This window comes from Thalassophryne amazonica, chromosome 6, assembly GCF_902500255.1.
Source record: "Thalassophryne amazonica chromosome 6, fThaAma1.1, whole genome shotgun sequence".
NCBI lineage: Eukaryota > Metazoa > Chordata > Actinopteri > Batrachoidiformes > Batrachoididae > Thalassophryne > Thalassophryne amazonica.
The window spans coordinates 25,551,377-25,567,369 of NC_047108.1; the positions used below are offsets into that span (position 1 = coordinate 25,551,377).

The 15,993-nt window shown below is 43.2% G+C and overlaps 1 protein-coding gene across 1 annotated transcript in view; it reads right to left on the reverse strand.

Moving 5' to 3' along the window:
* Positions 1-15,993, reverse strand: part of cfap74 (cilia and flagella associated protein 74) — a 434,220-nt gene that overhangs the window by 286,567 nt on the left and 131,660 nt on the right. Inside the window, 2 exon segments of the mRNA XM_034171458.1 lie at positions 3,339-3,428; positions 7,035-7,101. Of these exon segments, the coding sequence (XP_034027349.1) occupies positions 3,339-3,428; positions 7,035-7,101 (157 nt within the window).

Consider the following 15,993-nt stretch of genomic DNA (forward strand, 5'->3'; position numbering starts at 1 on the left):
GGGAGGAGTGGAACAGCGGTTATGGCAGACAGCACAAAACGGCGCCACTCCTCCGACTTCTAAACCAGCCACTAGCTGCGGGTATATCCCACTGCCCCAAACCTCAGCCACGCCGATGGCAGACGGCTCAAAGGCGTGCTGAAGCCGGAGGTGGAACAGGGAAACAACAAACAAAAACATCCCCCCCCCCCCCAGGTGCAGAGGTTACCTGGGAAACGCCCAGCATAACCAAACTGCACCACTCCAGCAACGCCGACACTACGGCTCACACGGCTGGAGCCAGAGGAGAAGAGAGGGAACAAAAGAAAATACCCCAAACCCCCCCCCTCCCCTCCCGGGTGCAGAGGTTACCTGGGAACGCCCAGCACACCAAACTGCACCACTCCAGCAACGCCGACTCTACGACTCACCCCGGCTGGACTCAGAGGAGAAGAGAGGGCATAACAAAACAAAAAAAAAAAAAAAAAAGAAAAAAGAAAAACAACCAATTACCCCCCCTGACCCCCAGGGGACCGTCCCATCAAACCCTGGGAGGTGAAACTGAAAGAAATAAAAAAGACTACAGACTAACATAGGTTGCTTGGGTCCTTTTTTTTTTTTTTGACAGAACTGCAGGGGTCACGACCCCAAGACACTAATAGTGTAAAAACAAAAAAATAAAATCCCACACAAAAACCAACTCAAAAAACAACCACACAAAATGAACTAACACAAAACAAATAACTGATTTATACCGCAAGCTCAACAGATGGAACACACCTGTTCAAACTTAAGAGCTTGACGGTAATGTGCCTCAGTCACCAAATGAGGAGCCCAAGTGCTAAAAAACGAAAAACCCCCTTTGGTGACAGAGAAAAAGCGCAGCTGAGTGCAGCACACAACCAAAAATGTGATTCAACTAATAACACCGGAGCTGACACAACAGACGCAGTAGTTATCTTCATCCGGGGAAACGGGGCTACAACCTGTCACACGGGAAGCACAGCGACCCGTGCCACAGAGCTCCGCCGGTGCGCGTGCACCCATTACAGACACACTCTTGCAGCTCCCGTTTAAACCTCTTATCGGTCGGAGCGTGACGCGAAGCCGTCGCCAGTCACACTCCACCACGACCCTCGGATAAGGCACACACAGGGAACACGGCTGCATGAGCGATCCAAATCAGTATTCGGTAATGGGTTCTCCAACGCGCACCCATCCTGGGCGGAGAGCACCCGCAACTGATCCGGATAACTTCTGAACGTCTGCTGCCCGCCTTCCCAGCGCGTTACCGTCTCTGCTACCGCTGGGTCCGTGATGTTTGGCCAGAGACGGACTAGTTATGTGTCGGACGCAGCCCGGAGAACAACCAGCGTTTGAAGGACCCAGTATAAAATAAGCAGAGCACGGTACAAAGGATAACAGAGTTTAATGAACATAACAGTGCTGTGAAAAATATAAAAGTGCGTGGTCTGGCATGGTGGATTGCCGGTGCGCTCCCAGCAGCGCTAACGGTACCGGAGCCAGACTGGTTCGGACCCAAGGACCCCGCCGACACCCCCAGGTGGCCACGACAAACTGAGTCTGTGAAAGAAGGAATCATTATGTGAGTCCACACTCAACACACGCGAGAACGCTCAAGGTGTACAAACAGCAAACACTTCCTGGCTTAATTACTAATCAGCTTCCCACCCTGCAGGCATGGAACATCCAGTTCACAAAACTCCACAGCAGTGGAAGCTGATTAACGACTACATACAGCTCAATATAATAAGGTGTGAGGGACACCATATTTACTGACTGTATAAATGTTAGTCACAAAATCTAACGTACCTCAGGAAGTGTGCTGACAAGCGTGAGACCTCACCCCCTCCTCTTTCACAGACCATGCATCAAACCTGGACGTTCTCTGCATCCACTGATGATGAGATGGCTCTCGAGAACGACGATCTCACCCGTCTGGTCACAAGGTCAGTCTCTGGCAAATACACACTGTGTACTCCAGTCTTAAATGCCACCATGTTCCAATCCATGAAGATGCACCACAGCTGTGAGTCCTGACGAGCCGCAGGTGATCAGGGTGAGGTCCTGATAACTCAGCTACACAGCCACTCAGTCCCAAATGCAAGCCACCTGAAGGAAAAACAAAAGACAGAAACAAAAAGGCAGCCAGGCCCCCCAGCCATACATACATGCACTTTGCGATGTAATTCTGCTTGGTTTTGTTATCAAGGGGAATAACCCCAAACTATACATTGAATTCACAAAATCACTTAATCTTTGGCAGCTGGAGCTTTCTATGTTAATATTAAAGTCCCCACACATAAAAAGCGTTTTGTTTTTAATTTGATGAATAATTCAATTATTTTATCTGTAAATTTCACAACACAAGAATCTGGTGCTCTGTATACACAACTGATTAAAATATTCTTAGATGTTTCATATACAAGTTCCACTGTTACAATTTCTATGACATCATTCATAATTGTCATTTCTTCAACAATTGTACACATCAGATCTGTTTTTGGTATACAGAGCAATACCACGGCCTTTTTATATCTTCTGTTTACAAAATACAGCTCATATCCCTCCATTTGAACTTTCATCCATCTTCACCCTCAAAAGACAAAGCAGGTCCTGCATCCTGTGAACGCAAAGCCCAGGCCGGTACACAGGTTTTAACCAATTCAGCTAGGTAGGTCCGTGCCAGTCCATGAACAATTTTATAGGCTAATAACAGAACATTAAAAACATATGTCTCATTAGGTTGTGGTTAGCTTCCTGATAGAAAAAAATTGCAAAAAGGCAACTTTGTGATAATCACCAACTGTGCCGCAAACCTCCTGCAAGCACACATGGTCATTTTGAAGTACGTCACCCATCATCTGGAGTGTTGTAATCACTGTGAAATCGGAACAAAATTTTGGACTGTTCAAAATGTCGATGCCAACAGAAATCATTGGGGACTCGATCAGGTCCCCGACAAGCTTGCGCAACTTACCAGGTTGTCTGGATTGTCCCAGGGATCCTGCGGCAAGCTAATGGCATTAGATTTGTACCAAGCACTAATGCAGATCTATGGCCGATCCATGATCCTAAGGTTCACAGAGGCAGTGTAGCAAGCAGCGGCAAAATATTTTCCCCTGTGATAAGTGTGACCAGTGGCAAGGTACGTGCCACCTTCAGCTCCACCATTTTTGCAGCCTTGGGTGCTGTTTGCTTCCTGATTTCTATCTGGAGCCCACCTAGAAGCTGACGGAAAATGTGGACACTAGGTATAAGACTACACTGCATGATTTGCACTTCCTTGCTTATTTCTAGAGCACATATTTATGTTTGTGTTCAAATGAGCTACTTACATCACATTTCTTTGTAGTACATCTGATGGGGACAGAGAAAGGACCCACAGCTGAATCAAACTGCACCTCTCCTTCCATGTCCTTATTTATCTGCAGGGATCAGATAATGGAAAAAGGCGTCTTGCTGTGCCAAACTGGTTCACAATCTAAACTGAGAATAAAGGTCCAGGATTCTCCCCAGACAATGAAATAACAGTGCCACACTGTTATACTGCCACTGCAGTGCCACTATACTGTGGCGACATCTTGCGATGTTTTAGCCCGAAATTAGTGTGAATCTGACCGCGCGCAAACCAATTTTTGCGCTTCAGCTCTTATTTGATCCTGCTTACATCCATACGACACAAAACATGACAAAACGCAAGTGTTACATGAAGCCTGATGATCAGAGGATGATCTTTGCATTTTCTGTTTCATCTTGGCGGTGACCACAGTCTGTGTAGCTACCAGAAAAATGTCCCAACATGCAGGGGCTGCAATTGCCAGTCCATTCAGGGAGGGAGCATGGCGGTGCTGAGTGTCACGGAGGCCGAGGAACAACCAATTCGATCGATGCTGTCTGCCGCAGAATTGAAGAGATTGGAGGCTAACAACAGTGCTGCGACCACTGTGACAGTGAACTGGGAGGCTTTTATGAATAAAACATCAGAACGGAAATCGAAATTCTTGAGGTACAGAGACATACTTTCATTCTTTGAGATTTTGGTGATGATAGCGGTGTGCATTATTTCCATTCTTCTATGTTTTAAAGGAAATGTCGCACTGAAATCATAACATTTCCGAGTGTTTGAGACAGCGTTTCTTTAAGGAAAACATCCCAGAGCGGCTTGAATGGAATGTAGCTGCTAACGTTAAGAACAGAGCCGCAGATTAATTACAAAGTTAACATAAGTGTGATGTCGTGTTTTGACGACTCATTTTTAAGTGATAACTGTTCATTTTGATGCAGTCACGGGAAAAACAGCAGCCGCTCCCCACTCTGAGAAAACGTAGTGCACATGCACATTTATCATGAACGCAGCCTGTTAGAAACAGTCTGTGCAAGACATTCAGCTTTGTGCATGCTTTTCAGTGTTGTCATCAATATAACAGCCTGAAAAACAGCGGAGAGGTCCATGTGCATGGTGCGCGAGTGCGGTGCATGCTGCACCGTTACAGAACAGACTCACGTACATTAATACTCTCACAAAGTAAAACAATAATAAAGCCTACCAGCTCCACTGAGGAGAACAAAACACAAAAGAAGAAAAAAACTGAACAGGGCACTCACTCAAATGCAGAATGATTTTCAAGATTAAATATGTAAAGTCCACTCCACCAAACAAGATGCTCTGCATGAATCACGTGCGACTGCCAGCCAGTGTCGTGGAGCTCCTCACAAAGTTGTCTCATGATTCTGGCACATTAGATAGAAAGACCATTATCTCCTGAAAATAATGTATTCTGACATTTTTCCAATGTAAGAAATCCATCTGCATGTTCAAGCAGCCTGTAAAAACAGCACTGTGGAGACATTCTGCGTGTGGCATTGCTCACAGCAGAAACATATCGTCCTGTGACACAGACACAGCATCCCACATGTTAGGATCCAAAATCAAGACTCTGAAGAAGTTAAGAGTCTTGAGGTGAAGTGTGTTTGCCCTCCTCTCTGTACATCCTCTGTAATTCTCACCAAGAGTCACCACTTTTGAATGAAAGATCAGAAGTTTCATTATCAGACATAGCAGCATTCGTTTCACTCTGTCAGCCATCGAATGTTTCTGCTTTTCCTAAAATGTAAATCGCACACCGAGAAATGCTGAGTAAGATGTTTCCAGTATGCACCTGCTGACCCGCAGAGCAAGAGGGATAATGACCAATAAAATACATCAGTGACCACTAATTATTACCGCATGTGCATGGATTGCTTTACAATCATGAATACTTTGATGTTGTGTTGCTAACTGCAACGTTAAATAACGTGTGACATGTCCTTCTTTTTGTACTTGCTTGTGGCTTATTTTTGAGATCTAAAGAATACTTTTTGAGGTTTATTTTTCCCATCCCATTTTCCGTTCTTCTTGCCGAAGGAAGGCATAAGGACTTATTAGTCTGTGTAAATTGGTTTCATTATCAATTTACAACCCCAATTCCAATGAAGCTGGGACGTTGTGTAAAATGTAGCCATATGATGGACTGTATCGTAATGACGTCTTGTGCTAAATTACTATCCTAGATGGTTCAATCATCACAAATCATCTTCTACATCCTACAACCCCAATTCCAATGAAGTTGGGACGTTGTGTAAAATGTAAATAAAAACAGAATACGATTTGCAAATCCTCTTCAACCTATATTCAACTGAATACACCACAAGAGATATATTTAATGTTCAAACTGATAAACTTTATTGTTTTTGTGCAAATATTTGCTCAATTTGAAATGGATGCCTGCAACATGTTTCAAAAAGCTGGGACAGTGGTATGTTTACCACTGTGTACATCACCCTTCCTTCTAACAACACTCAATAAGCGTAGTGTGTCAATGAAATACAAACATTTAGATTAATTTCATTAATCAACAATTCAGCACAGAGTCAGACCAGAAACAGTACTAAAAGATTTTCATTTTTTGTCTTAGGACTTCAGGACACATGGTCAGTTAGGACTCAGAGTGGAAGCTATGCTAGAGGCTTCGGGTGATACCTGCCAGCAGCATACCTATACTAAACATTTCTGGGGAGAACCCTGAAGGTCTGATGTACTATAAAGTTAATGAATCCAAAAATAAAGATAATCAGCGAATGACCTAAAATTGTAGTTATTAGCAGGAAATGTCTTGCCCGATGAATTGGTTAATGAACAAGGGTGCAGCATGCACAATTTTAAGATTACTCTAAGCTTAGGACTCTATTAGTTTTAAATAGAACAATGCCATCAGAGACACCTTAGCAAACTGGATAATTACATTTGTAAATGTACTTAGAATTAAAGAGTTATTTAGTAATAAAGTGTACATTATATATACAATCAGATATCTGAGTTTTTGAGTGTGGTATTTTTTGTAATTTACTCCTGTACATCACCACCATGGTGTTGAAATTAAACAATCAACATGTGCTTGAAATGGAGACATTAAGCTTTACTTCAAGGGGTTTAACAAAAATACAGCATTAAATGTTTAGGAATTATAGCCATTTTTATACACAGTCTCTCCATTTTTAGAATTCATAAGTCAATGGACAAACAAAATGCAAGAATAGAAATCATCACATTCAGTCAGTTTTCTTGCGACAAGTAAGAGAATAGATATATGAACATTTCCAAGTCACTGAGTATATGGCCGGGACTTCATTTACATCAGTCATCAAGCCATGCAAACAGTATGATACTGTATGGTTACTCTGGAGTAGACCAGTGAAGGAAGCCAGCAAGACACCCGTGACCACTGATAGTCGGACATGGGCTCATCCATGAGAAACCCCTTGTCCCTAAACAAGATTGACTTTTTTTTTATACCCCAGCCCCAACTAAACATAATTTCAAATGTTTAGCAAGACAAATTGGGATGTAAGACTAATCTGAACCTACAACATAGCAACATTCATGACTAATAGTTTGATGATTCATAGTTTCAATAGCAGAAAAAAAGAGTTTTTGTAGACATATGAGCCAAATTACAATGTAAATACTCAAAATTAAAAATGGGATGACTAACCTTTGGATGGAAAACTGCCTGCAATTCACACGACATCCCAGCTGATAAAGGCCCAGGAGGCTCAAAGCTGAAACACAAATGATGGATTTATGAAATATGGTTGGACCCTAGCATTACGTAGTAGTTTATGAGGAGATCACTTAGAGTCTATACCGACAGCATTATGTATGCACTCTCATCACTCACAAAACTCAATTCAATTATATATAGATACATCTATATCTATATAGATGTATCTATATCTATATACATCATCAGAAATGACCAGAAAATTTGTGAAATGTTTCAAAACAATCTCTCAAAGAAAGACTAGATATTATTTCTCCCTCTACAGTGCATAATTTCATTAAATGATTCAGGAATTGGAGAACTTTCAGTGTGTAAAGAGAAAGGGCACAAGCCTAAGCTGAACACCCGTGATCTCTGATCTCTCAGATAACAATGCAAAAAGGAAAGCCATTCATCAATAAGTGATATAACCACCTGAGCAAGGTATTACCTCTGTCAAGCATTACAAAATGGAGTTACATTCGCAAATGCCACTGAAAGCATTACTGTGCTAAAAAGAAGCCTTATGTTTAACTTGTCCAGAAAATGACACTGAATTCTCTTGGCTCGGAGGCAACTGGGTTGGACTATCACACAGTGGAAATGTGTATTTTGGTAACACCAATCAGTATTCCAGATCTTTTGGAGAAGAAATGGCAGCCTTGTGCTCTGTACCAAGGATGAAAAGGACATCCAGACTGCGATCAGCAACAAGTCCAAAAGTCAGGGTCTGTCATGGTATGGGACTGTGTAAGTGCCCTTGGAAAAAGGACTTTACACTTCTGTTGTGGAAATACTGTTGTGAAGTGTAGGAACACGGACCCACAACAGGGGGGCGACAATGAACGGACAATGGAGGAATCAAATACACTGTTTTTACTGTTGTGAAAAAAGGGCACAACAAATACAACTGATAACAATAGAGAGATTAAGTCTAATTCAAAGGTGTCGTGTGGGCAGGCTCGACGATAGGAGACGTCTGTCCAAGTCGAACCGGAACCAACCCGATCTCCGCCGCCACCGGACCCCGGGGATACTGGAGCCGCCAAGTCCCGAATTCCCAGGTGGCCACTGCCTCCGCTCGCCGGATCCGGTACTGCTGGCAGGAAACAGAAACAGTCAGGTGTGGATGCGGCTGCACCCAGCAACACGGAGGGTGGAGAGTCCACCTCCACCTCTCGTCAACAACAATCAAGAATGTGCAGAGTAAACAGTTATCTCTCAGGGGGAAAAGGAGTGCAGTCCTAGCTCCCAGTCACCAGCTCCTGCGGTCCAGAGATTAACCAGGTACTCCTGCAAAAACACGTACAGAACAATACTCACGAACGGCTGAGAGTCGTTACCTCTTAGGTATGGCGATATCTCGGCAAATGAGGTGGAGATGCCGTCCTGCTGATATACCTCCGTCTTGATTGGGATCAGCTGTCTCTAGTGATGGATGACAGCTGTCGTCCTGGCTGCTCCTGTGAGGCGGCAGCGCCCTCTGGTGCCTGGAGCCCGCACTCCAGGCAGGGCGCCCTCTAGTGGTGGTGGGCCAGCAGTACCTCCTCTTCAGCGGCCCACACAACAAATACATTGAGATTTTAGAACATGTGCCTTAAAGACAGCATCTTTCCAGGGATGTCCAGGCATTTTTCAACAAGACAATGCAAAACCGGACACATTACAAACTGGACACATTACAAAAGCATGGCTGTGGAAGAGAGGGTATGGATACTGGACTGACTTGACTACAGTCCTGACCTGTCGCCAATAGAGACTGTGTGGAAAATTTTGAAAGGTCAAATGAAACAATGACAACCATATACTATTGCACATCCCATGAAATATCTTGGGTTCATACTGTCTGCAATGAAATATAAGTTAAAGTAAATTTAAGAACCATTGCATTTTGTTCATATGCATTTTCCATACCATCAAAACCTTTTCTAATTTGGGGTTGTGAATGATGTCCTTTATCAGTGAAATTCCATTACACTGCACTGTAAACCAGATGATGTAAAGCAAGATGAAGGCTAATTCTTTGAAAGCTCATTCCAAAAAGTAAAACAGCAGAACTTCGTCATTTGAAAGCACCACATGTATCTCAGAGCATATTTACTCCAATCTTAATGTTGCCCTGAAGCATACAAAAACTTGCTTTTAGAGACACAAAAACGGGCCAACTGATATGACTATACAGCAGCAGAAAGGATTCTCTGCATATAACACAATGAAGGTTACAAAAATGCGCCAACAAGCACAATTAGTAAGCAGCTCTGTCAAGGTCACGGTAGGTCCTGGTATCATCTTACAAAGCTATAAAAATGTGAATTTGATTGCAGTTGTCTGTCAGTATCTGACGTTCTTAAGTATATAAGTGATATTCTGATCAAAAGCAGAAAATCTAAAGCTCCTGTAATAGCTGCAATGTAAAATACAGACCAAAAAAAAAAAAATGACTGGATGACTGGAAATGACGGCCCTATGGTGGAGTGTCACCAAAATATAAGTCCCATGAATTCTTTCTCTGCATCTTTCCTCGTCAGACCAATACCATCTTTGCCTCCTTGTTTTCCAGCATTTACATTTCTCTACCTGCCTTTCTCATGTATTCCATTTCTTCTTTTCTGCAATCACCTCTTTTTACTGCTCTGCTACACTTCCTCCATTTAAGTTTGATATTTTATGAAACTATTTCTTAGCTCTTGCAAAATCAAATGCCAGGCTTCTATTCTCACCTCTTCCTTGTGTCTCTCTCCTACTCAGCATGCTCTCAATCACCTCCATATTCCTTCACACGTGCCAGCTTAGATCTCCACCAAAAATCACCTTTCTCTTACACACACTGCTCTAACATCTTCATTTAATACCGGTAGCCAACCTTTTTGTACTCTTCACCACCACGTTAGGAATAGTATGTTCCTTTTACTTCTCCCTTTTTTCCACTGAGGATCACCACAGCATACCTGAAATCGATCTGCATGTTGACTCGGAGCAAATTTTATACCGGATACCCTTTCTGACCTATTGTCCACAAGAGATGGAGGATGATGCGAAACGAGTACACCTCACGTGCAGCGTAGTGCTAGCTAATTGAGCAACACCTTCTATCAATAACGACCAATCAGATAACGCGATACAATGCCTACTTTGGCTGTCAGTTTGTTGACAAGATGGCAGAAGACAGGTTTACATCTGTTAGCGATGCTGACTTAAAACGAATTTTACATGAAAAAGATGCAAAGAACACCCGCAGAAATACACAGTCAGCAGCCAACCTGTTTCGCAAGTACGTCACTGAAAAGGGACATATGCCAAACTTTGAAACTTATGACAGATGGATGCTTGACGGAGTACTCAGTTGATTTTACGCGGAAGCAAGACAGGCGAATGGCGAACTTTATAAGAAAACAAGCCTGATCACTCTTCGTCACCGACAACAGGCATCTCCAGTAGATCGATGGGATGTCAGTTGGTGTAGTATGACAGTAATAATAAAGAGTTGAAGTTTAAGATTGATTTTTCAGTTTTAGTATGTTTGACAAACTCCCAATTTTCTTGTTTACCATATAATAAAGCAGTTATAAGGCCTCGGTGAACCACATCCTGACCATGTCTACATAATCACGGGTACACCTCATCAAATATCTATAATTGTATAGAGCAGTATAAAGTACCTCAAAGTGATACTTGAGTGAAAGTACAAGTATCTTAGCATAAAATTACTTTGGTAAAAGTTAAAGTCTCCTGTAAAAATATTGCTTGACTAAAAGTCTTAAAGTATCTGACATTTACTGTACTTAAGTATCAAAAGTAAATTTCTCATATAAAATGTGCTTTAAATAAAAGTATTAAGTAAAAGTAAAATCCAAAACGAGTGGAGAGTGAAACAGAAAGAAAAGAAAGTCAGTGTGGTGTCTGGATAAACCAGGAGGGGGCCTCAGCTCCTATAAAAGGCTGGATCCGCCTCTGGTGGAGCAGTTGGTGTTGGTGACGGGATGAGTGAACAACAGGTGGATGTATAAAGCTGTAAATAAAGTTGCCGTTTTTTTTCTGAATACGCAGTCGTTTTCCAGGAAGACCCACACATGCACACTTTTCTGTTAAACACAACAATCAGGCTCTTGTGAAACAGAACAGTCATTGACAGCTACACAGTTCTGCCAATTTAAGAAAAAGTTTAAAAAAGCGTCATCACCACCAATCACTGCAAAGCAACCAAACGCAGTGCTCTTTGTGCTCTTGACTCCAAAACATGGCACAGCTTTTATGCACTGCTTCTCTGCAGCACTTCTCCGTGAAGATTTCAAATAAAATAAAACAAAACAAATACGCCGGCACTGAAGTTTTCCAGTTTGTGTCAACTCAGATCCTGCGCTGCACTGTAGTGGGAGCCAATCCATGCGTATGTGTGCATCAGCGTGTGCAAGTCCAAAGCGCAGATGGTTTTCACCCTCCACAGTCTACCTCAGCAGGGGCACAGATTCAATCTGTCATATTTTATTTATTTTTTGTCTTTTAAACTTGTTTTATGTCAAAAACTTGATGCTGCAGAGGTGAAATTAAGGCACTGCGCTCCGGGTGAAGGACTGTATCTGCTGCGCTGTGGCTACTTTCACCTCTGCAAACAGGCATCGCCCAATCAAACTGTTCTATTTTTATACTGTAGTAACAAGTAACAAAGATGGTTAAGGGAAATGTAATGGCGTAGTAAGTAAATATTTTATTGAGGAAATGCAGTGGAGTAAAAGTGAAAGTTGCCAGAAATGTAAATAAAGTACAGATACATCAAAATTGTACTAAGTACAGTAATAAAGTATTTCTACCTCGTTACATCACAACACTGTTTTTGAGCACAACTGTATGTGGAAAGCGTGACCAAATTGAGCAATAAGAAGTTTTATCAGAGCACTGTATGTTATGTGGTCCTCAGAAAGAGATTTTAAGTGTATTTTTTGTGGAAAAAAGTATTAGTGTTTGTCGTTATGCATTGCCAGCCCAGTCTCACATTTTTTTTTCATGCTCCCGGTTTTTTTTAACTCAGTATTCCTAACCCTACTCCTGCCCCCGACCCTAATCTTAACCAGAAACTAATCTTACTCTAGTAGATGAACTCCACAATGTTGACTGGGGAGTCACACAGGGTGATGGGGGTGACTAGAACCGGGTTCTTTCTGAAGTCAACAACCATCTCCACCATCTTGAGGGCGCTGAGCTCCAGATGCACAAGAAACTAGGTGATCGATCTCCCACCTGTAGGCAGACTCGTCAGTCCAATGAGGGTCATATCATCCGTGACTAGAGGTGCAGATGTTGGTAGTCAGGGAGAAAAGTAGAGGAGAAAGAACGCAGCCTTGGTGGGATCTGGTGCTGATGGACCATGTGTTGGAGAAGTATCTTCCCAGCCCCACATGCTGTCTCCTGTTAGACAGGAAGCTAGTGATCCATCTACAGGTGGAGTCAGACATGCCAAGCTGAGAGAGGTTGTCGTGTTGTATTGAAAGCAGAGCTGATGTCCACAAACAGAAAACTGGCGTAGGCTCCTGGGGAGTCCAGATACTAGAGGATGAAGTGATGAAATGGAGGGCCATGTTGGCAGCGTCATCTGCAGACCTGTTGGGTCTATTGGCGAACTGCAGGGTATCCAGAATTGGGTCAGTGATGGCCTTCAGGTGTGTAAGGACAAGGCACTCCAAGGTCTTCATCACCACAGAGGTCAGGGCGTCAGGTCTGTAGTCATTAAGTCCTGTAATTCTTTGTTTTTTGGGGATGGGTATGATGGTGGAGGTTTTGAAGCATGCTGGCACCTGGCATTCTATAGTGAGGTGTTGAAGAGGTCTGTGAACACTAGAGACAGTTGGTCTTCACAGTTCTTAGGTATGAATGGGGAGACCAAATCAGGTCTGGCTGCTTTGTGTGGGTCCTGTTCTTAAAGAGCCTGTTACCATCCCTCTCATGAATGGAGAGAGGCATGGTGGGGGTCCTTGCTGTGGGCAACTGTGGGTGAGCAGACCCCATTTGGGTTAGGGGAGTAAGTGCTGATGTGTTGGAGATGGTGATCATGGGGGATGGTATTAGGACTGTCCTATTGTCTTTCAAATCTGCAGCAAAACTCGATCAGCTTGTTGAACAGATGAGGGCCATTGACAGAGTGGGGGAGGTTAGGTTTATAGTTGGTGATCTGTCTTAGGTGCACTGACACGTGCATGAAAATTCAATTAGGTATGTCTTCTATAATATATTCCAGTTCTAAGGTAGAACTATACTAGTGTATACTAAGGTATATCTAAATATCTAAAAAAGAGTAGAATAGAAGAGTAGAACAGAGTAGAGTAGACAAAGGTGCATGACTTTGATTCATGCACTTGCACGTCCTGTGTCGGGCAGGAGAGTAAACGCTTCTTTAACGGGTGCAGAATGAACACGAGAGGGGCGCCGGTGCGTGCAGTTGCGCAGACAATTTTGAGATGTTCATCATAAATGTCATGCTATGTGGTATGATCTGCTCGCCAACACGACATGCAGCTCCTCAAGTGGAGTAAAGAATAAAGCCTCAGTCCCACCGAGTGAAGAAGGAGTGAAGAAGGAGCCACGCACCCTGTTTTTTTTTGTTTCGTGAGCTATCGTGGCATTATAGTGGCACAGAGTGGCTCTTAGAGGCATTATCTTCAGTTAACGAGGCTCCTCTCTGAGCGTGGCGCTAATTTCAAGATGTTCAAAATTTAGCAACAACAACGTGGCGCAGTTTGTGTTCGAGTTACTGCAACGGCTTAGAGGCATTTGCGTGGTGCTTACGAGTCTGCAAAAAGTCCATTATCCGTGCGCCTGGCACCTTCGCAGGACCTGAGAGGCTATTTTTGGAGCGGCTCCTCCTCTTGCGCACATTGCACCTGCTCTGTGCGCTGGACTCTATATATTTTGTAGTGGATTAATCATTTTCTGCCAAACCTTGGATGGTGAAAACACTTCTAATCACTTCTGGCATCACAGAGGACTGTTTCATCTGGACACTTTTTTTCCTCTCTCCTGCTCCATGTGGAATGTACTTTGAGCAGCTTAAGGTAATTATTTTTAATGTTTTTTATAGCTTGATAAAACAGTTCCTTGCTATAAAAGTATGTCTGTATGTTGATGTCTGTTGTGTGTAAAAGTACGCTGATTTAATATCTTGTTAATGGATCACTGTGTGTGCGCACTGAGGCAGGACCTGAGAGGCTATTTTTGGAGCGGGTCTCCTCTTTGCGCACCAAATTCCACCTGCTCTGTGCGCTGGACTCTATATAAAATCATTATTTTGTAGCGGATTAATCATTTTCTGTCAAACCTTGGATGCTGAAAATACCTGTAATCACTTCTGGAATTAATGTATCACATGAGCTCCGCTGTGTGTGCGCACTGACGCAGTAGTGACTCCTCATCACGCTTCAAATGAGCATTTAGGCAGAACGCCAGCTAACAAAAGAGTGATATTTCAGTCAATATTGGACGAACACAAAGTTAAAATTTGGGTGACTGCGTGAAAGTGGATGTGTGTTTAAAGCCATGGAAGATAATAACTCCAGTGGAGCAGCTAAGAGCAGGAGCTGTGCGGCAGCACAGGTGGAGAGCGCGCAAAAGAGCGATTTTGAAGACATAACACAAAGTTAAAAGTTGTATATCATGGTGACTTGTAAGCTGCGGAAGAAATAAAGAAATATATATACGGAAAATGATCCACAGGTGTATATAATAAAACGGCCACCTCATTCTGTACGCAGAATGGCACTGCGCGCAAAAGAGCGCTTTTGCAGAAATAAACAGACGAACACAAAGCCAAAAGTGGAATCACGTTGTAAAAATGATTGTGCTTAAAGCCAGGGAAAAAACAAAGCCAGCAAGCCACGGATGGAACGGAAGCCAGAAAGAGCGGAGAGGCGGCTGTCCATGAAAGGACAACAGCAGCATGCGCGCAAAAGAGCGATTTTGCAGAAATAAATGGACAAACATAAAGTTTTGTGTGTTTAAAACCGCAAAAAAAAAAAAAAAGCCAGAGAGCCGCGGAGCCAGCGAGGAGCACAGAGGCGGCTCTCCAGGAACCTGTGGTTCGGGTCTAGCTGGTCTGGTGCATTACAGGTGGACTGCAGCCTGGCGCACAGCACACAACTGCAGAACTGTGATGGAGTGTCTATTTTTGGACTGTGTTAAAAAAAAAAAGAAGGGACATCTTTAAATGCTGCTGTGAATCTGTGAATTGAAAATCCACACTTTAAAGGGACCAGGTGTGGGAGGGCTGGAGGTTTGGACCAAACTCATGCCTAAACGTGCGCCAACATGGCGTTATCATGGCGCTATCATGGCACTACGTGGCTTAGTGTGGCTAATGCGAGCCATTCGAGGCTGTAATGACAGGTCGGTCGTGGCTCACTAGAGGCTGCTACGCGGCACATGCGGGGTACAGAGAGGCACATAGTGGCACCTTCATAGTGGATACGTGTTAAGATGAAAACGTGGGTCATTCTTCAAATAATCACCCCACACCCATGTGTGGCTCCTTCTTCAGCCTTCATTATTCGGTGGGACCGAGGCTTAAGTGAACAGAGCGAGTGGTTGCATCAGCGGATCGCATCAGAGCGTAGCTCATCTGAAGGATTATAACAAGAAGTTAAATCTATCATAAACATATTTTAACAGCTGCAGACAAAAAGGAAATAAAATGCAACTGTTTTACCAAGCCACAACAATTTAAACATGACAAATAATTGCCTTTTTAGACAGCTCCAAATGCTTTCTCCAGCTCATACAGTGCCAGTGTGAACGTCGCGGCTGGAGCAGTCCTCTGTGATTCAGGAAGTGATTAGAGCCATTTTCAACAGACAACTAGGAGAGAAAATGATTAATCCGCTACGAAATAATTATTTATACGTAGCGTCCAGCGTAGCACGCATGGCAG